Below are 23,117 nucleotides of genomic sequence, written 5' to 3'. Positions count from 1 at the left end.
GCATTAATATGATTTCATGTAAAAATTGACCGTGACGATAATGATCCCACCTCCACACTTCGTCGACAAAATCAGTCCTAAAAATAAAGTTCATCGTTGTTTAAGATTAAAATCTGCGTAGGGAGATATTGCCGTCAGTGCACTTCGTGCGGTGCACTGCAGGCATTACTTATGGTTCTTTGCAGCGTGCCTTCGGCCCCCAGCTGCAATCCCTTTCGTTTCTTTTGCTGTACCCCCTTTCATATTCTCTTTCTTCCATCTCACTTTCCAGCCTCTCTTAACAGTTGATTCATGGTGCAACTGCGAGGTTTACCTCCTGTTACTGTCAATTTCCGTTTCAGCGCTGAATGACCTCATACTAGGTCCCAGTGCTTGGCCTGTGGCCTAAATTCTATATCCAGTTTAATTCTATTTAAGATAAAAATGAATTAAACAAGCGTGAATATGTAAGCTGCTGTGATTAAGTTTACTGACAATGTATAAAATCATCAAATTTCTATCACAAGACTCCTGAAAATGAATTAGGTGAAGGTTACAGGTATTCAAAAACAAAGAAACAGCATCGCGCTTTCGAACATTCGTTTTAGACAGTGAGATATTCTTATCAGTTCTTGAGTGTTTCATTCTTGAGCGTTATGCATGCAAGTCTCCTCTGAACATATTGAGAGAGAGCCTATAAAAGTATTGGGAATGATAATGATAAGGACATTTAATCCTTATCTTCCTCGGGAACTTCAATCATTTAGGTCAAAGGAAACAGCTGTGGCATCGAACAGAATAAGAGTGGCGTTTAATCTTGCCAGGTATTGGCAAATTTAGAGAAAATATCAACTGGAATTCTGTCGACTACAAAGGAAGTGAACGTATTTCTAGCCCAAGTTTTCAATTATACAGAATTGTGTTGCTAAATGAAACATTTTCTCTCTCTCTCTCTCTCTCTCTCTCTCTCTCTCTCTCTCTCTCTCTCTCTCTCTCTCTCTCTCATTTGAAATTTTTTTCAGACTTAAAGATTTCGTGACTAAGTAACACCGAAGACGATGTTTACTTATTAGCTATGAAAAGACTTTTATCATCTATTGTTTTAGAACTCTTCAAAGATATAGCTCGTGGTTATATTTTTTTTCGATGTGACACTGGAGTTACACTCTCTCTCTCTCTCTCTCTCTCTCTCTCTCTCTCTCTCTCTCTCTCTCTCTCTCTCTCATTACATACACATATATGAGAAGTAACAACCCTATATACATTATATATATATCCACATACATACATACATTACATATATATATATGATATATATATATATATATTATATATATATATATATAGGAGAAGTAGCAACTCAATCATTCTTACCATACCACATTCAAATGAGAAGTACGTCGAACCAACCTACAATCTTTGCTATCAAGGTCCTTCGTTTTCATTTAATTTTTTTTTTTTTTTTTTTTTTTTTCATTTATTTTTTTTTACCTATTTATTCTGCATTCTTCTTGGTCTTCCTCTCCTCCTGCCTCCAAGCACTTCCGAATCATGCACTCTTTCACTAACTTAACGTTCATCATCCTCTCCAAACGATCAACGTATCTGAGAGCGCACTTTTATTCTCTTTTAACATACGCTAACCATTTGGCCCTTCTCAAACCTATCTGCTTTTCTCTCCGTTTCATTATTAAGTTACAAATACCCCGGATGCAGTTCATTTGAACAGGTTCACCTTTCTTTTCTTTCATTGGCTTTTAAAAACCCTGGAACACTGAACCCATTTCCCTGTTACACGGCCACTGAACGTGGGTAGTTTATACCCGATTTTGGAAAATTAAAGAAAAATAGTAAATATGCAAATTTATTAATCCTATCCCTTACACACTAAATATAACCCTATTACCTAGTAATGAAACTATTAAATTAGAATACTTACTTTCAGAAACTTGAATTAAAAAGCAAAAAGAAAGGAATGTAAAAAAGTGAAAAAATTTGAATGTTTTTGCAAAAAAATTAAGCAAAAAAAAACCCTCCCCAAAAAATCGCTCAGATGCTCCCACACGCTTCCAAGGATGTCAGGCTCTCATCCCAGGGGGTCATCAAGGCACGGGGGATGCGGGAACTGTAGGGAAGAGAGTAGGAAAAACACCCTTTTTTTAGTGCACCAGAAATGACAAATTGTGGAATATAATGTGTTTATTATATTTCTTTTTATACTTTATCACACATTATCACTCAAAATCTTAGTTTTATATATATTACCTACCTCAGCCTTATATGCAATCACAGCAGTAGGGGAAGTAGTGGCTCGGGCAAACAGGTTGGCGGCAGCTGTGACACCTGAAACGTGTCTTTTTGTCTGCCTTGGAGTCACACTTCTTGCAACGGACCATAGGGTTCCTCATCTCGGCTGCCGATGGTCCAGCACCTGCAGCTGTGCCAGTTTTTTCTATATACTCTTATCACTGAACGTGGGTAAACGGTACCCGAACACGTCTGTAGCGCAAAATCCAGGCAGAGGATTGGAGCGACGCGACTTCCCCCTATAAACCCATAGGGTAGACTGAAGCTATACTGAGTCCCAGCGCGCTGGCTTGTGGGGAAGAGGAGGGAACACGAATGACGTCACCTACTCTGGGTAATCTATACCCACGTTCAGTGTTCCAGGGTTAATTAATATCTAAACTCTCGTTTATCAAATTGAATTAGCTCATCCCTTCATACATTCTTCCCCAGGCCTCCATTGGCACTGCAAGTTACTTTCTTATCTCTTGCATTCACCCTTCTACCTTTCCTGCCTCTTGTCTAGTCTGTTCTGTGACGCACGGCTTCTTCCGCCATCTTTGCTCCATCGTCCTGGTCTTCATTTACTTTAACAACCTTATTCTTGTTCATATTTACTCTAAGCTTTTACCTCCAGTAAACTCTCCAAACTTTCGCTTGTTTGCAGTTTCCCCTCATTCCCAATAAGTGTCATCTCATCTGTGAACATCACTCATTCCACATTTCATTTGCGTCCCATTTTCTTAAATAACAACTGCATTTATATAATTTCCTTCCACTGACTTTTCTTATCTCTCTATCCTTAATGTTATTAAACAGTAATGCAGATATAACCAAGACCACCGAGATAGGAGACCTTTTCGATATTTTGTGACGTAAGCAAGGCTAGTCCGAGCTGCTAGCACTGACTATGCTGCCAGACGAAAGAAATATAAACAAACCCTCGCCAAAATCTATCATTTTTGGTCTGCCAGTTATTAATTTACTTATTTTCTCGTCTACACTGATTAGTACACCAAATAATATTTACTCGAAACACAAGTTATAAGATTAATATAAAATGCTGAACCAAAACAATTTGTTTAGTTACAATACAGTCTACCAAAGAATAAACAGCAGTGCATAGGTTTACATCACAAAAAAACATGGCTCTTTCTACTATATGTGAATGAAATAATTCTCTCTCACATACAGTCATTATTTGGTATTTAAATTTTCTAACTTTCTCTTTGGCTACAAAAGTTATTTTCTTGAACAACAATTACTCAATGAAATGTTAGTAGAAACCCATATTGTTAATTTCTCTGTTTTTCTGTACTATAACCTTCATTATTGATAAGCTGCCCAAATTGGGCAGCTTATCAATTATTTACCTTTTGACATTTAAACGTTTAAATTCATGATTGTCGACCAAATGTAAAATTTTGACATTTGCATGTCGACCAAATGTAAAATTTTGACATATGCATCCTGAATAAAAAGAGAGTAATTTTTGCCAATAGTTAGTAAAGCTTGAACGATATATTCATTGGATATTTGTAAAACTAAATGAACATTTTGTTTCTCAAAGGTGTAGGGAGATAATGCTTTTAATGATATAGTTTATATGAATGTTCATTGTGTACACATCTATATCTTTTCAAAGGGCTGAATGGTGCATAATGAATTTCGTTTTCCAAATTATTGACATCAAACTGAGGTAACTTCATTGTTTTATTTATAACTTTCTGGCCAAGCCAATTATTCCTGATATATTTTAACAATTTTACTGAAACACACGAAAAAGGGCATTTGTTACTCTGAAATGGGTGAGGATACAATTTAGACAGCTGTGGAATGCTGGGAAAATAGGACATTGCTTTCCCAATGATAGCATTATGATGTTACAATGCAAAACACTGTAAAAATGATTTTTTCTAAGCCTATAATTACCTTCTTCAGTGTGCAGTGCAGAACATCAGCTTTTATGCTTTAATTGGGAATTTGTGCAACTTAATTTTACCTGTTCAACATAAAGTAAAATGCTCCCATTGCAGCTTCACTATAGCCAAAGGCTGAACCAACAATATTTTTGCCTTTTTAATGAAAATGTGGTATTAAGTACGTGAGTTTCATCCACCATCAATATCACTATTTTGTCATTGGGTAGTAATGATTTACATTTACTCTTGATGTACATAAGAAAATTTGAGTCCTTTTGTTATGATGCTGGGCAGACCTGTTTGAAAAAACACTCTCCTGATGGTACATTAACTGTGGGGAACAGCTATAGGTATAACAAAAACACAATATTACCAGTTCTGATTAATAATCAAATTTATTCAGTCATAACTAGAGCTAAAATTATTGCCAAAAATGAAATAACTAGTTTTATAACAGCAATGCAATATATATTGCAGCGTTAGAAATACATTCAGCAGTATCAGCTCTCTGGAGTTATTGAATATCTGCTTAATGATATTTGTATCATGAACCTCTGTTGGAATCTTGATCTCTTCTAAGTGACGTACTTCAATGACATGAAAAATGCATGTACTGTACAGTTAGGCTTAACTGTAGGTAGGGCATTGTGGCATAAGTATGGCTTTTCATTAATCTGTACTGAAGTTTTACCTGTGGAAGAAGAAAGATGGTCTTTAATATTTTTACGTGTATATATGAGCACTGAAACCTAGTAATGCAATGAGGATAGGTTAGGTTAGGTTAGTGAAATTTCTAATATAGGCTCCTGTTTTAAACCTGTAATCCTTAGGATACTATGCCAGTCTACTTTTTTTCACCCTAACCCATCTAGGCCCAAAAGGTTTGTTCCATACCTTTGACTATTGTCAGTGGAAACTTGCCTATTTCCCCACCACTAGCTAGGCTACACTGGGAGTTCTTTAACTTTGGCTAGCCTATACCTATTCAACTCTGTTAAGCATTCCTACTAAAATTCAATGTAAATTAAACCAGTCTTTCTTTATATTGTACCTGACCTTGTTGCTCACAACTCTTACCTAGAATGCAGACTGTTACCTAGAATGCAGACTGTATTTATATTGCAGTCTAAAGTCATCCAGAGAGAAAAGTCAAATAGGTAGTACCTGTTTCAGTGAACTTATTGCCGAGTTTATCTGCTTATCACATTAAGTTCATCCAAAAAAGGACACTAGATGTACCCATGGCTTGCTACTTCATGATGCCATATAAGTTTTATGTTCCAGTTCATAAATAAAACAATGGAACCACGAAAATACCCAGTGTCCAAGTGATGTTAGGGAAGGAGAGTCGGAAGTGAGTCACCAGTCACTCGCGTTGGAGTCGGACTACCAGGGTCGACGTCATCACGTCATGACGTCACATCGAACAGGCCTTCTATCTCGGTGGTCTTGACATAACACCCTTATCTCAGACCCCTTTATTTTTTATCAGCCCAGGCATTCTCTTATATACATTCTTCTAATGCACATTTAAGACATAAAAGCTTTAAATTACTGTGAACAGCTTATGTTCCACGTTTCATACAGCCCTGACATCCAACACTGATTCCACCATTATTTCTATTTTACTTGAAACATCTTATAGCTGAAATAAACTCCCCTGTATTTAATCTCATTCCGTTCGTTTCCTACCAATCTTCCTGACGGCAGTTTTACTTTGTCAGTCGAATCCTAAAATACCAATTCATTGGGGCACTGAAACATGAGTTTTGAACCGTTGGGCTTAAATGACCATGTTTGACTTCAGCTTGATCGAGTTTACAATTTTTACGTTGTTTTTAAATGCTCTTTCCACATCTGTTGTCTGCCTGCTTGTTATCTCTCATTCCGCTAATTTCATTATTAAACTCTGTCGTCTTAATTACATTGATATTATACATTCACTATATATATATATATATATATATATATATATATATATATATAATATAATAATATATATATATGTATATATATATATATATATATATATATATATATATACATATATATATATATAATCAAGTATAAAAAGGCCCATTAAAACACTGGTTTAAAGCTAAGGACTACATTTAGGTGGACTTACTTCCACCCTTATCAAGCAGTGAATGACAGGAGTTTCATTAGAGAAATAAATAGTAGGGCATATCTCCTACCATATATTTCTCTAATAAAACTCCTTCTGTTATTCACTGCTTGATAAGGGTGGAAGTAAGTCCACCGAAATGTAGTCTTTAGCTTTAGACCAGAGTGTTTTAATGGGCCTTTTTATACTTGTGATGTATCCTGTTAAAACAGAAGAATTTATTTACACACACACATATGTATATATAATATATATATATATATATATATATATATATATATATATATATTCATATATATAAGCGAATACCACAGGAAAATGATGGGCAAAAAGTCAAAACCGAGCGCTTTCGCCTTTATTTAGGCACTTGGGGTAAACTTTCTGCCCTTCATTTTTCTGTGGTATTCACTTATAATTAATGAAGTGTTGTGCATCTACTGTGATTTTTTAAGCTCTTATATACATATGTGTGTATGTATGTATTTCTGTATGTATCTGAGACAAAGTTTTCTGTAGCAAAGAGTAGCATATTATTAGTGTTTTCCTTAGGATAAAAACAGCTGACCTTTTTGTTGTGGCATTGATGAAACAAGATTTAATTTGGACAATTTCTCTTTTGGTTCTTAATACCGATGTTGTTCTTGCGAAATTGAATCCTTTTCTTTTGTGGTGCCCATTTGTACACCTTCATTTTCAGGAGTAATTACTCCTGGAAATGCAGGCGTTCAGTATGAATAGTTTTGATCACGAGATGTAGGTTAATATCACTGTCTTATTTCAGTACTTTAGTGATGTTTAGCAACTTTTTTTGTGTGTATGTCTGGTGACCTTAGCCAATTTTGTTGCTCTGTACTTATTTTGATCAAATATCTTTGGGTGAAAAATGCTCTTGAGCCAGATAATGAAAATGAATTTATTGATAAAGTATTACGGTACATATATTTAACAACTGAAGCATACACATTGTATACAATAATGAGGAGTCATTTATGAAGAGGGCGCCTTAACTTGAAGATATAATCTACAAAAGGTTAAAATGCTTTCATGTCGATAAGACTGCAGCTGCCACCGATTCCGTCGCGGTTTGAGTCACGAGCGTCGTCGTCGAAGTTGGGTCACCGTCATCGTCATGGTCCAGCGTCTGCAAGGCGGCCATGACTGCGAACCCAGCCAGTACACAGCCAAACTTGACCAGTCCACCGCTCGTTTTAGCCCGTTCTCTCTCCAGAACCTCGCAGAACGTGACGTACAAGATGGTGCCAGCAGATATGGCCTGGAGGAAAGCTGGCGCCAGAATGCTAGCTGCTGTGTCCGGCCCAGAGGAGTTGGCGATCACGATGGCCCCGATGAGGCCGCCGATGGGAGAAGCCAAGGCGAATATCATCATGCTCAGGATGAGGATCTTCAGGGGCACGCCCACCTCTAGTAATTCCATCGACATGCTGAAAGAAATGAAGATCTTGTGTGAGCACACGGCGGTGAACATCAACCAGACGTCGCTCTGGTGACCCTTCAGCCCGAGTGCCATGCCTTCCATAAGCCCGTGGAAGGATAATGCCAATACAACGATCAGGGATCCGACCAGCGACTCCTTCTTCAGGAAGTGGTGGGTGACGCTATGGTCGTGCATGTGTGGAACACTGGAATCGTTCCAGTTCCCGTTGTGGTCGAAGCCTATGTTGTCGCAGACGCTCTGGACGGGCCTTTGGAGAGACACTCCCCTTTCCCCCTTTTTGTTTTTGCGTTCTATGCAGTAATGCACGATTTCCTCGATCAAGTACACGAAGAAGAACCCTAAGCAGAGCGTCATTTGGGTGATAGGGTACGAAATGGTGGGAATGAGACCATCCTCCATGGCTCCTTCAATCTGCTCAACAGCTTCTGGTAGAATGAGGAGGAAGATTGTAGCCATCAGGATGCCGGCGCCAAAACACAGGCACCCACTCAGGCTGATCTGCAAGGAGAAGGTTCAAGTATTTTAGCACGTGAATGATCAGTATTGCAGCCCAATTATACTTCAGCTGATCAAGCACTGTAGATCAAGTAATAATATTCTCATTTCTTAGAAATAACGTATTACATAAAATTATATATCTAGATATATATATAAGATAAAATAGAATATATTATATATATATAGATATATATAAGTATTATATATATATATATATATATATGATATATAATATTAATATATATATATATATATATAATATATTTATATAATATATATATATATTATAAATTATATAATATATAATTATAATATTATATATGATATATATATATATATATATATATAATATATAATAATTTATATAATATATATATAATAATATTTATATATATATTATATAATATATATATATATATATTTATTATATAAGATATATATTATATATAATATTAATTATATAATATATAATATATAATAATATAATATTATATAATATATATATATATATATATTTCTACGTTTATTGATCTTTTCGTCTACCCAGCATTGAGGTAATTATTTTGATTTGTAAAACGGCAGCCATATTCCTCCAAATATCAGCTGATTTTTAGGCGGGAAACCAAAACACGCCAGCCAGAGATAGGGAGTTCTTGCGAGAAGGGGGAAAATAGACTCTTGGCAGCTTTAGGGACGTATCTCAAAGGGAAGGATGTAGGCAGACTGGTACTTCTTAGGCCTATATCTTAAGCTCTTTTTCCTGTGAACCCTCTGCTGGCTGTATGTTCTGTTTCCAGGATTGCCCTGCTCGTGGGGGGTTAAGCTAACCCCCAACACCCATGAAAGACACCTGCGATCTTCCTCAGTCAGATCCAGTCGTGACTTCGGACGGATGTCTCCAACCAGCCTTCCCCCTTAGGCCTGACAGCGTAGTGGCGCGCCAAGAGACCCAGACCTGAGACAAAGCCGGACGCCACATTTTCTACAAAGGTCCACACTGATCATGGCATCCAGGTACGTCTTGTGAAGCAGCATATTGCCAGTTCCTTCCCTCCTAATTTTCATAAATCAAACTTCTACTCCATTGAATATCCCTTTGTTTCTCACTGCCTCATGGCCGCATATTTCCCTTGTGTGATCGTCCCAGACCAATGAAGTCTTCAGTGCATACCTCAGTGAAACATTAGAGTTCCTTTGCCCCACTGTTAGAGAACTGAATAATCGTAACTTGTGCAAGAAGTCCTTTTTCTTTTATCTTGTCTAATCTGGGATCTTTTTCCAGATCCCCTGAGTCACGTGTCAAGTCTGTCCGCCCGCAAGTGTTGCATTACCGCAAGATATCGAAACCCAGCTTTTATTACGTGAATCACATTTTAGCCAGCTATCCATTTATGAGAGACATATGGGTCCCAACGGATGGACACGCTGCATTTACTTTTCTCCAGGCCAGTAAGGGCCTCTTGTAAATAAATAGATGTAAAGTAATTAGCTGAGTTTCTGGCGACCTTTTTTCCTCTAGAGTAAATTATACTATAAATCCTTTTTACGGTAAGTTCAAGTAATTCATTCTATTTTTCCCTCAACTATTCCTGTTTACGTATTGGAGTCCCATTCAAGGCCAGGCCCATACGTAACAATATATATATATATATATATATATATATATATATATATATATATATATATATTATATATATATATATATATATATGTATCAGGTACGAATGTATTTCTGATAAATACAATAACCTCATCTCGATTTCTTGACACGGTAAAGATACGCTTATTACTCTACATAGTCTAATAGTATCCATTTGGTTCGAGTCCCGTCACTGAAGCTACTGTACCCAGATTCCGATCAACCAATCCCTTTGATATTTTTCTGCCTGATCGTCTCGCAGTCACAGAAAACGGGAAGCTGTTTTTACGAATTTTTAACATAAAACAAAAAAGAAATAGTGGTCCTTACCGTTGCTTTCTTTCCATGTACGTGCTTCAAGAATATCTTTCTCAAGTAAAGGGGAGAAAATGAAGTAATCAGCGTGATGACGAACATCACTGTTAGAGCGACCCCTTTGTGGCCTGCTAAGGATAACATGTTGGCAATATTTTTTGCCCTTCTTGGAAAGACTCGACGACTCCCTTAGCTGGAATCCAGACTTGGAAAGACTCGACGACTCCCTTAGCTGCAATCCAGACTTGGAAAGACTCGACGACTCCCTTAGCTGGAATCCAGACTTGGAAAGACTCGACGACTTCCTGAAAACGACACTGGTCACTGTCGGAAGTTTCGTACGAAACTGTCTTTTCTTTGTCGCCAGAGTAAGGAAGCTGATGAACACAGGTTACTTCCAACTGTAAAAAGAATATAAAACTTAAGGAGTAAAAGTAATTTTCACACTCATTGCCTGCAGGGGTGTATTGTTCTCCTTATACGAAAATCTGCTACCGTTAGATTTTCACACTTGGCTCTCGCTATTTTTGAACAATGAGGTTTACTGTTGTCTGCGAATTAGCTTTCCTTTTCTCCGTCCGAAATCCACATCATACATTATTCACTGTTCATCGTACACTGCTGAAATACATGGAAAATTTATTTACTATATAGTTCACAATGATGAGGACTAAAAACCTACACGTACTAATTAGATATCGTATGTACATTCTGAGTGAATTCATAAAAGCTTGATTAACTAGTGTTAATATTTACGCTTGAATGAAGAACTGATTCCCACGAATTTTATGGCGCACAGTATAACACCAATAAAAAAAAATGACTGTTGGAAAGTAACCGAGACTGAGAAGGAGACATATACTATATATGCTAAACACTCCAAGTAAGGGAGGGTCTTGGGTGCCAGTTCACTCATTCAGTAAATTAACCATGCGAAAATCTATGCTATGCCGATATAATTATTATTATAGTTTTTTTTTCACATATTTTTGGAAGGGGGTTATGCAGACGAAGATGAATGTAAGGATTCAAGTTACGTCAGTCATGTTTGATCAATCAGATTTAATGACGAAGGATGAAATGGGCAACTTGTTTATTTATGCGAAAGCTACAAGGTTCCAAACATGTCTAGAAATATCAGTCATCCACTGCCAAAATGCATACTATGCGATATAACTCGCAATATTAAAGGGACCATTTTAAACTCGCGCCCTTCACATTTCACCCCCAGCCCCATCCCCGCATTAGTTCTTTGCAGCGTGCCTTCGGCCCCTAGCAGCAACCCCTTTCATTCCTTTGACTGTACCTCCTTTCATATTCATTTTCTTCCATCATACTTTCCACCTTTTAACAACTGATTCATAGTGCAACTGCTCTGAGGTTTTCCTCCTGTTACACCTTGCAAACTTTTATTGTAAATATCCGTTTCCGCGCCGGATTACCTCATTGGTCCCAGTGCTTGGCCTGTGGCCTAAATTCTATATTCAATTCAGTTCATTTCATTTCAAACCAGTTCCGATATGGCTGTCATATCGCCGATGTCTTGATTCTTTTTATTCCCTTTCGTTCCTTTTACTGTAACTCCATTCATGTTCTCTTTTTCCATCTAATCGTCCACCCTCTTCTATCAATTGATTCATAGTGCAACTGCGAAGTTTTCCTCCTGTTACACCTTTCAAACCTTGTCACTGTCAATTTCCGTTTCAGCGCTGAATGGCCTTAGTTGCCCCAGTGCTTGGCATGGATGCCAGAGTCTGTAAATCAGTCAATCAATCATGACAATGATGCTTTCGGGGATATCACAGTCTGTCAACAATGAGACAGAATAAATTCCGCTTGAATGCGAAAAAATTTACAGCATGAAGTCTGTTTTATGCGATGCTTCCGTCTTTCACAACCAAATCATAATGCAATTTGATTGTCCTTAACATAATACCCCGATTAAGAGCTAGGAGATAGTATTGCATACCAACAGATAAGCATATCAACTGCAATAATTTATGAATAAATGGATACATTTTTTCATCATGAATATTTAATCACTGCTAATTCATCAGTAACACAGGCTCTGTTCAAGTATCCTTCACATAGGAATCTCATTTTGCTAAGAATATTAAGTAAAAGTAGTGTGAGTGGTCTGGGTAGGGAAGAGATAGGTGCATATGGTATTAAATGCAAACTTGGCCATATTTTATTTGTTTGGGCAGACACGTTAGATGCAAGTATGTGAGAATTCCAAACATAGAAAAGCAGTCAGATGTCACACTTGCTCAGAATGGCACCTTCACAAAGCACTGCTGAGAGGGAGATCATAATTATCATGGATCAGAGAGAAGAAAACGCACTACGTATATATGAATATTGAAGCAAGTTACAGAAAGGCAGTAGTGGGTTCTTTGTTAACTATTTGCAAGGCCATGGGTGGTAAGTGTTAAGTAACATCTTAGTTTAACCAGACCACTGAGCTGATGAACAGCTCTCCTATGGCTGGTCCGAAGGATTAGATATTTTTACGTGGCTAGTAACCAATATGTTACTTAGTAACAGGGCTTAGCTTGTTGTGGGATTTGAATCACATTATATCGAGAAAAGAATTTCTAATGACCAGGAATAAATTCCTCTGATTCCACATTGGGAGAGTGGAGAATCGAACTCGCGACTACCGAATCGGTAGGCGAACACGTAAATCACTCGTCCAGTAGGGAACTCATGGTTGTAATAAAACCTCTACTACTCGAAGGGGTCCATACAGACAGACAAACCGAGTTGCAGTGGCATCACCTTAGATTTAAAGAAGTTTCTGTAGGCCATTTACCGTGTCCAAATCACGTGATTACCAATAACGACCTACAAATTGAAGAAATGAAGCAATTTTAACGATCTCAAGGTATTTGTAAGGATGCATAACGGGATTATTTGATTATCAGTTCGTAAGTAATGAATTTTTTTTATATCACTAGATTTTGTATAAATTTCCATCACATTTTTGTTGTATTTGAGAAAGACCTCATCTTCATCAGTTGGTTGAAGAGCAGGGAAATGCAGGCTTGTATTCTCTCGAGTACAGTAATTAATCATATGTGATACTGACGGTGTACTTTATGTCCAGTCACAAGAGAGAAATGTTCCATAGCTAACTGTGAATATTAATGCAGTTTTTCCATTACTCCAACCATTGTTGATTAGTCTCCGTAATGCACATTTCTTTTCGAAATACAGAATGTGTCTTTATTCTGTAGGTGCAATTACCCAAAATGTTATGATCAATGTAAAGTATGTTAGTGTATTCGTCCAGTATTCACATTTCATCTGAAACGGAAGTTTTATAAAAAAAAAAAAAAAAAAGCTAGATACAATACGCGCCGAGGCCACCAGATTAACTGTTGCGTTGTGGATGAATGTATTGATAAATGATCTTTTTTTTTTTCTTACAACAGTTAATACCTGAACACAGCTTTTGAGAAGCTCACTTGGTAATCCTTGTTCGGTGTTCGGTGAAAGCCACAGGTCAAATGAATGCACTAAAGAATTCTTTTAGGGTATATCACCTGAAAGCATTGAGGCTGTTATCTCAGAGCGATGCAACAGATTAGATTATGACGAAAGTTGACCTGTTGTTGGAGACGCGATGAGACAGAGTATAGGTTTTGGTATGAATGTATTTCCGTTTTATTTCTCACAAGTGATAAGGGTTCGAATTATCCCTAAATAGAGGGATAAAGGGGTGGCCGAATTCTCTTGCCATTTCTCTTAACGTCATATTTCTCACAAGTGATAAGGATTCCACTTATCCATTAATAGAGGGGTAAAGGGTTGGCCTAATTCTCTCTCTCTCTCTCTCTCTGTATGTATATATATATACATATATATATATATATATATATATATATATATATGCATACGTATATATGTATATGTATATGTATATATATATATATGTATATATATATATATATATATATATATATATATACATATACATACACACATACATACAATATATAAATACATACATACTACATACATACATACATACATACATACATACGTGTATATATTTATATATATATATATATATATATATATATATATATGATATATATATATTTATATATAGAATATTATAGGTGTATTTATTGAATATGTAAATATGTTACAGGCAGATAATGTAACCAGGCATCTTGTGAACTGCCTAAAATTTCAGGCATACAGCAAAATGCTCTTAGGGATATATGATCCCCCCTGCGGGTAGTACTAAACATGGCTAAACAGTGACTCACCTACATTGTTTTGCCGTGTTTAGTACCATACCCTGGGAAAGTCAAATGTATTTCACAGCGTTCAGTACTAGCCATGGGGGATTAAATGTCCATAATTTCATTTTGCTATCTGCCCTTTCAGGCATTTCATGAAATGCCTGGTTTTGCTATCTACCTGTAACATATATAGGCAGTTCCTGAGTTACGACAGGCTTGGCTCATGACATTCGATTCTTACGACGTTTCAAATATATCCATCATAATTATTTCCCAGATTGCGACGCATGTTCCGGGATTACGACGCCGATCCAACAGAAGAAATATGGCTCCAACACGGCAGAATGATAAAAATTTGGACTTTTTGATGAAAACTAAATAAGAATGCAGGTTACATTGTTTTCAAGACACCCAAAGGATTAAAATTAAGACTTTGTAAGGTTTTCTCACGATTTTCGACGATGTCTCGGCTTACGAAGATTTTTTGGCTTACGACACGGTATAGGAACGGAACCACCATCGTAAACCGCAGACATCCTGTACATATATGTGTGTGTGTGTATATTTATATATATATATATATATATATATATATATTATATATAGTATATATATATATGTATATATATAATAATATAATATATATATTATATATACATATAATAAATATATATATATATATATATCATATTAATAATATATGATATGTATATATATGTTATATATATATATATATAATTATAATATATATTATATATAAGATATATATATATATATATATATATACATATTACATGAGCACAGGGGGTTTTGAACAAGGTGAAACGGTTGCTCTTAGTAAGCTTTCCTTGTCCTATCATTACTCCTAAGTTAACATACATTGTATAAAATTAAGGTGAAATAAAATTATACAATTCTACAAATATTCTTGTTTGACAAGAGGAAATTCGTATTTTATTTTTACTTTAAATGGTAACTGATAGCATGGGGAGGCGTATAATAAAAACGTAATACATATTCAAGGGATTAATTGCAAAGCGATGAGAATTCAAAGTCGCGTCAGACTTTTATTATGTGAATTTTTAGATAGTTTTTAACGATACTGCTTTCATTTATCCACTGATTAATGGTATAGTGGAATTTGCGTCCCAAGATGGTAACGCTTAAACTCTTCATACTATTCATTTTTTGGCTTTACTTTTACTATGATGTGGCTGCATTTATGGGGTATAGTGAAGTTATTCAAAGTTTTATTTCAGCTAAATTCTAAACTATTTGATTTAGAATATTCCGAGAAGCTATGTAGAGAGAGAGAGAGAGAGAGAGAGAGAGAGAGAGAGGAAAAAATAACGAAAAAGAAAATAACCAAAGAAAAAAATCGGATAGATGAAGAAAAAACACAAAATCAGGGTATAAGCAAAATTCTGTTATTTTGATTGACTGCTCATCGTGATCTGTGATTCTGAAGATGGGAGCCTGTCCTTTCTTAAGTCTGAGAAAGGGAACACTTGCTATTAACCATATTTTCTATTTGCACTGTCACGACCTCCTTTGAATGACAGAAAAGTCACGTCATGCAAACCGGTTTATTGGGAATAGAATTCCTGCATAAAGTCTAAAAAGAAAATGCACCTCCTTCAAATTCTCTTTCTTCCATCTAACTTTTCCACCCTCGCCTAACAATCGTTTCATAGTGCAACTGCTTTGAGGTTTTCCTCCTGTTACACCTTTTAAGCCGTTTACTCTGTTTCCATTTCAGCGCTGAATGACCTCATAGGTCCCATTGCTTGGCATTTGGTCTAAATTCTATGTTCAGTTCAGTTCAGTTCAATAAGCAAATGCTGTCACTCTTTATTTCACAGCAGGAGCAACAATTCTGGTGATCAGTTGAGGGCAAGTTCCTTGGACCATGCTTCTGAACATGGTGATTCTAATCATAAATATACTGATGGCTCGAAGGGTTCTGATGGTGTTGGTTGCTCTGTAGTGACAAGTGATAATATAATTAAAAAGAAGCTTCTATCTAATTCCTCTGTATTTACAGCTGAACTGCTGGCAGTGGTGACTGCGCTTAAATATATTTTTTATAGTTCTTGTACTAACAAGGTTTTTACCATTTTTACAGACTCTTTGAGTGTTTTATCCTCTCTTAGAAGCCTGATCTCTTGCCGTCCCATGTTGGATTTGTTGGGACTAGACTTAGGCACATTTCCCAACATGGGCTTCCCTGTTTCAGATTTTAAAAGCACCATTCGATTTTATTGTAAAGACCAGTGGCAGGCCCACTGGTCCACTTTAGATAATAATCTTAAATTAAAGTCGATTAGACCTATTCATCCTTGGCCTCATAGCCGGATGGATAGAAGGTCTGAGATAGTTTTAGCTAGATTGCATATTGGCCACACTAAATATACTCATGGGTATCTAGTGATGAGTAGAGCGGATAGGCAGGTTCCTCGCTGTTTCACCTGTCATGTGGATTTGACTGTGGTGCATATTTTGGTGGAGTGCCCTCATTTTGAAAACAAACGTAGAGCTTGTTTGCTGGCAAATAAGACTCTTGCCGATATTTTAGGTGAAGGTGCTCAGGCAGAGCAAATTATGACATTTTTAAAAAATATTAATCTTTTTTATGAACTGTAATTTTCTCTTAATTGTTTTAGGTTTCTTGTTTGGTTTTTATGAATGAATGATTTGTATGTTAGATCGGTTGTGTGTATGTTTGTTTGTGCGACTGTAACTTTTTTATTCTTCAGATATATATGCACTGAATGGCCCCTCGGCTCCGGCGCTTGGCTATGCGCCAAAAATTTTATAATCTAATCTAATCTATAAAATCAAAATATTTCTATCACAAGACTGCTGAAAATGAATTAGGTGAAGGTTGTAGGTATTCAAAAACAAAGAAACATCATAGCGCTTTCGAACATTCGTTTTAGACAGCGAGATATTCTAATCAGTTCTTGAGTGTTTCATTCTTGAACGTTATGCATGCAAGTCAAGTCGCCTCTGAACATATTGAGAGAGAGCCTATAAAAGTATTAGGAATGATAATGATAAGGACATTTAATCCTTATCTTCCTCGGGAACTTCAATCATTTAGGTCAAAGGAAACAGCTGTGGCATCGAACAGAATAAGAGTGGCGTTTAATCTTGCCAGGTATTGGCAAATTTAGAGAAAATATCAACTGGAATTCTGTCGACTACAAAGGAAGTGAACGTATTTCAAGCCCAGGTTTTCAATTATACAGAATTGTGTTGCTAAATGAAACATTCTCTCTCTCTCTCTCTCTCTCTCTCTCTCTCTCTCTCTCTCTCTCTCTCTCTCTCTCTCTCTCTCTCTCTCTCTCTCTCTCTTATTTGAAATTTTTTCAGACTTAAAGATTTCATGACTATGTAAAACCAAAGATGATGTTTATGTTTACTTATTAGCTATGAAAAGACTTATCATTTATCGTTTTAGAACCCTTCAAAGATATACCTCGTGGTTATTTTTTTTCGATGTGACAAACTGGAGTTACACACTTGTTCTCTCTCTCTCTCTCTCTCTCTCTCTCTCTCTCTCTCTCTCTCTCTCTCATTACATACACATATATGAGAAGTAACACCTCTAAATACATTATATATATATATATGCACATACATACATACACACACACACACATATATATATATATATATATATATATATATATATATATATATATATATATATATATATATGAGAAGTAGCAACTCGATCATTTTTACCCTACCACATTCAAATGAGAAGTACGTCGAACCCACCTACAATCTTTACTATCAAGGTCCTTCGTTTCATTTAAGTTTTTTTTTTTTTATTTTTTTTTTTTATTTTTTTACCTATTTATTATGCATTCTTCTTGGTCTTCCTCTCTTCCTGCCTCCAAGCACTTCCGAATCATGCACTCTTTCACTAACTTTCCGTCCATCATCCTCTCCATACGATCAACATATCTGAGAACACACTTTTATTTCCTTTTAACATACCCTAACCATTTGGCCCTTCTCAAACCTATCTGCTTTTCTCTCCGTTTCATTCTTTATTAAGTTACAAATACCTCGGATGCAGTTCATTTGAACAGGTTCACCTTTCTTTTCTTTCATTGGCTTTTAATATCTAAACTCTCGTTTATCAAAGTGAATTAGCTCATCCCTTCATACACTTTTCCATTGGCACTGCAAGTTACTTTCTTATCTCTTGCATTCACCCTTCTACCTTTCCTGCCTCTTGTCTAGTCTGTTCTGTGACGCACGACTTCTTCCGCCATCTTTGCTCCATCGTCCTGGTCTTCATTTACTTTAACAACCTTATTCTTGTTCATATTTACTCTAAGCATTTACCTCCAGTAAACTCTCCAAACTTTCGCTAGTGTTTGCAGTTTCCCTTCAATCCCAATAAGTGTCATCTCATCTGTGAACATCACTTATTCCACACTTCATTCGCGTCCCATTTTCTTATGTAACAACTGCATTTGTTTAATTTCCTTCCTCTGACTTTTCTTATCTCTCTATCCTTAATGTTATTGAACAGTAATGAAGACATGACACCCTTATCTCAGACCCCTTTATTTTTCATCGGCCCAGGCATTCTCTTATCTACATTCTTCTAATGCGCATTTAAGACATAAGAGCTTTAAATTACTATTAACAACTCAAGTCCCATATTCCATACAGCCCTGACATCCAACACTGATTCCATCATAATTTCTACTCCCTTACTTGAAACGTCTTATAGCTGAAATAAACTCCCCTGTATGTAATCTCATTCCGTTCGTTCCCTACCAATCTTCCTGTTGGCAGTTTTACTTTGTCAGTCGAATCCTAAAATACCAATTCATTGGGGCACTGAAAATGCGTTTTGAACCGTTGGGTTTAAATGACGATGTTTGACTTCAGCTTGATCGAGTTTACAATTTTTACGTTGTTTTTAGATGCTCTTTCGACATCTGTTGTCTGCCTGCGTCTCATCTTTAATTCTGCTAACTTTCATGATTAAACCCTGTCGTCTTAATTACATTCATTGATATACACTCACGTGCATACATATATATATATATATATATATATATATATATATATATATATATATATATATATATATATATATATATATATATATATATATATATATATATATATAAATCTCAAGTATAAAAGGTCCAATAAAACAAACTGTTTTAAAGCCAAGGTCTTTATTTTGTTGGACTTACTTCCGCTTCATCAGTGAATGACTGGAGTTTCATTAGAGAAATATATAGTAGGGCATATCTCCTACCATATATTTCTCTAATAAAACTCCTTCTGTTATTCACTGCTTGATGAGAGTGGAAGTAAGTCCACCGAAATATAGTCCTTAGGTTTAAACCAGGGTGTTTTAACCCTTAAACGCCGACTGGACATAATTTACGTCGACATTTTTTGTCTCTCGGGTGCCGACTGGACGTATTTTACGTCGATATACAAAAGTTTTTTTTTAAATTCGCGGAAAAATACTTATAGGCCTACCAGCCTAAAACTTTTGAATCACGCACCTTGGGGGATGCTGGGAGTTCACGGATCGAGGTGTTGTTTTGTTTAGAAGCGTGACCCAAGTGCGCATGCGCGAAATGCTTTCTTCTCGCTCCAGTCAGCATCAGCGGCGCATCGTCCGAGAGCGATCTTTTGTCGCAATCGTGTTTTTCTGAACTTGTGCGAGACTTTGAACATTTGTGTTGCTACAGGACATTCGTAGAGATGTCTCAACGACGTGTGAACCACGAAAGGCGCGTTTTACCCGTCGGAAGGGATCGTGTAAGACGCATTTTGGACTTAGATGCTGGCTAAGGGCCAAGCACCCAGCATGACCCCGCGCCTCAACGCCGTTCTGTGCGACCATGTGTGGATGAAAGTGGTTCAGGAACACATCGTATGCCTTTGGTTACCCCTAGGAAGCATGTGGGCGTCCTTAGGGGCATTCGTAGGCATTTGGGAGGCCTCCAACCAAGGGACATAGACGAATATCTTTCGGAGCTTGATCGGGAACATGTCGCAAGTCCTCATTTTGATGGCGGATGGTCATCGAGTGATGAGGACATCAGTCCCGATGTCAGTGAGGACGAATGTATGCCCCCAATGTCCGTTCGAGGCTCACATCCCGAAAGTGAGCTCGAATTCAGGGGCTTCAGTGCATATGAGGGGAAATCTGAGGAGGGGGAGGGTGGGGATATGGGGTCTAGTTTCATCACGGAGGACGATACTGAAAGCGAAAGCCTAAGTGAGGGTGATGGGCCAATGGGGGAGGGTAGTGTGCGAAATCGTGCCCGCACCCGTGCGCGTAGAAGGTTGGCTCATCGCGCCAGCCAAGGTGAAGGTCGGTCGTCCGAGGTTGTCCCACATACAGTTCCCAGAGGTAGCCGGGAATGCCCTCATCAACTTCGAAACTGATGAGTGGCCTTCCATCACTGACCCCCTGCTCCGAGCTGCAGATCTGCCCCCTAGCGGAAAGGGCAGATTTGAGGGCCAACTTTGGTCGACCTGCCGCCGCCCCTGCTGACGACGCCCCTGCTGCCGCCGCCCCTGCTGACGACGCCCCTCTTGCTGCCGTCCCCGCCATCACCGCTTCTCGTCGGGTAGTGGACCCTGTGTGTCGGCTGCAGCCAGGGGATCACATACTGGAGGCCTTAGAAGGGCGAAGGCAGAAACGGTGCCAAGTGTGCCATATGAATGGCAGAAGGAGAGACACCCGGTTCTTCTGTCATCTCTGCAAAATTGCTATTTGCAGGATAGGGGACTGTGACCGTAAGCACCACACTAAGGTCACGTATTGGAGTGCACCCCCTAAACCGATAGCGGAGGGTGCACGGGGCCGCCGGGTTCCCATCAGCAGTAAGGGCGTGTGGTCCTCCCTCCTCCACCTGTTACGTACCCACCCTCGTCATGTCGAGAGGAAAAAAAATGCAAGACCTCTTCAATGGAGGAGGAGGGAGAAAACCCAGAATAGAACGAAAAAGAGTCAGGAGGTTACGAGTGAGTATTCTGCATTTATTTTATATTTATTTTTATATTTATTACAAATTTTTATATATCCGTATCTGTGCATGATAAAATAATAATAAGACATTTCATTGTATGCAAAAAGAAAAGTGTCACCTGCATTCCTTTTATTTATGTATTGGTACCAGAATCGAAAAATGTAATATATATATTTTATATATTTAATATATATATATATATATATATATATATATATATATATATATATATATATATATATATATATATATATATATATATATATATATATATTGGTATTTTTGGGTTAGCAAATTACATAACAGTCTAGTAATATTCAATTATTTATCTTCACTTTAAAACAAATTGGAAGTCTCTAGAACAATATTTAGATTTATGGTGAATTTTTGAAAAAAACTATTTTCTTCCCTCCGCACGCCGATTCTCGGCAGCGAATCTCCGAAATGCGTAGGTCACATTCTCCTAATATTTGTGCCTTTTCATATTAGGCTTTTTATAGAGTTTTATATATGAGAATGTGCGCAACAACATGCACAATGTAACAAAAAATATTTGAAGGTTGTAGCATTTATAATTTATTTAATATTTGCATATAAAAAAAAATTATAAAAATAATTCGACATTTGGTCAACTTTAACTCGTCTGAAATGGTCGAAAACTGCATTTGTAAGCTAACAATCTTACAGTATCGTAATATTCCATCATTTAACTTCATCTTGAAACAAATTCCAAGTCTCTATAACAATATTTCGATTTTGGTGAATTTAAAAATAAAATATTTTTTTACGTCCGCGCGTTATAAATTCATGCATCATTTTGTGATAATATTTTCTCTGTGTTGCTTTTATCGTTTTACAATGTGTTATATACCAAAATGATCGCAATTTAGTGTAAATTACAACGAAAAAATAAGTAACTTGTTACCTTTAACCGTTTTGCGCACAGCGCGATTTGAATACAATTATATATGAAATTTCGTTTTTGCACTATCATATATCGCATTATTTATATATGATAATGATAATTTTTTTCATTTCTGATGGTTTCATACTAGACTTCAGGCAATGACAAAAAAGGGAGCCAAAAATGAACTCTTAATCTTGAAAACTAAGTGCGCTGTGGTGTTTTGAAAAAAATATTTTTTCCGCTTCCGTGCTCACTCCGAAACCCCTCCGGCACACAGGAGACAATTTTTTATATACCGCTTCGGCGTTTAAGGGTTAATGGGCCTTTTATACTTGTGACGTATCCTGTTTTAACAGAAGAATTTATTTACACACACACACACACACACACACACACATATATATATATATATATATATATATATAATATATATATATATATATATATATATATATATATATATATGCTTAAAAAATCACAGTAGATGCACGTGACTTCATAAATAAGCAAATACCACGGGAAAATGATAGTCAGAAATCCAAGCGCTTTCGTCTTTATTCAGACATCATCAAGGAGCTACTGACTCCTTGACGATGTCTGAATAAAGACGAAAGCGCTTGGATTTCTGACTATCATTTTCCTGGGGTATTCGCTTATATATATATATATATATATATATGATATATATATATATATATAGATA

At 36.7% G+C, this 23,117-nt stretch overlaps 1 protein-coding gene and 1 long non-coding RNA gene across 2 annotated transcripts; both read right to left on the bottom strand.

Annotated features, from left to right (window-relative positions):
* Window positions 1-1,829: 1,829 nt before the first annotated feature.
* LOC135212914 (uncharacterized) lies at window positions 1,830-2,383 on the bottom strand. Its single transcript, XR_010314023.1, has 2 exons — window positions 2,249-2,383; window positions 1,830-2,104 (listed from the first exon to the last, which is right to left on the bottom strand). It is a non-coding gene; the product is annotated as an uncharacterized LOC135212914 (long non-coding RNA).
* Window positions 2,384-7,209: 4,826 nt separating this feature from the next.
* On the bottom strand, window positions 7,210-13,743 carry LOC135212913 (zinc transporter ZIP2-like). The gene is made up of 3 exons (XM_064246656.1): window positions 13,691-13,743; window positions 10,236-10,621; window positions 7,210-8,266 (listed from the first exon to the last, which is right to left on the bottom strand). The coding sequence occupies exons 2-3, from the start codon at window positions 10,362-10,364 to the stop codon at window positions 7,355-7,357; spliced, it is 1,041 nt and encodes a 346-aa protein (XP_064102726.1). The 5' UTR covers window positions 10,365-10,621; window positions 13,691-13,743; the 3' UTR covers window positions 7,210-7,354.
* Between the last annotated feature and the right edge of the window lie 9,374 nt (window positions 13,744-23,117).

Source organism: Macrobrachium nipponense, chromosome 41 (genome assembly GCF_015104395.2).
Source record: "Macrobrachium nipponense isolate FS-2020 chromosome 41, ASM1510439v2, whole genome shotgun sequence".
NCBI classification, from domain to species: domain Eukaryota; kingdom Metazoa; phylum Arthropoda; class Malacostraca; order Decapoda; family Palaemonidae; genus Macrobrachium; species Macrobrachium nipponense.
The sequence above is the reverse complement of the archived record's forward strand: the minus strand, read 5'-3'. Positions and strand labels throughout refer to the sequence as shown.

What these genes read in the sequence shown, in the direction of transcription:
- LOC135212913 (XM_064246656.1), bottom strand. Translation starts at nt 10,364, where the DNA reads ATGTTATCCTTAGCAGGCCACAAAGGGGTCGCTCTAACAGTGATGTTC. An exon ending in TACATGGAAAGAAAGCAACG is followed by an intron (nt 8,267 to 10,235) that starts GTAAGGACCACT and finishes TTCTCCTTGCAG; the next exon opens with ATCAGCCTGAGTGGGTGCCT.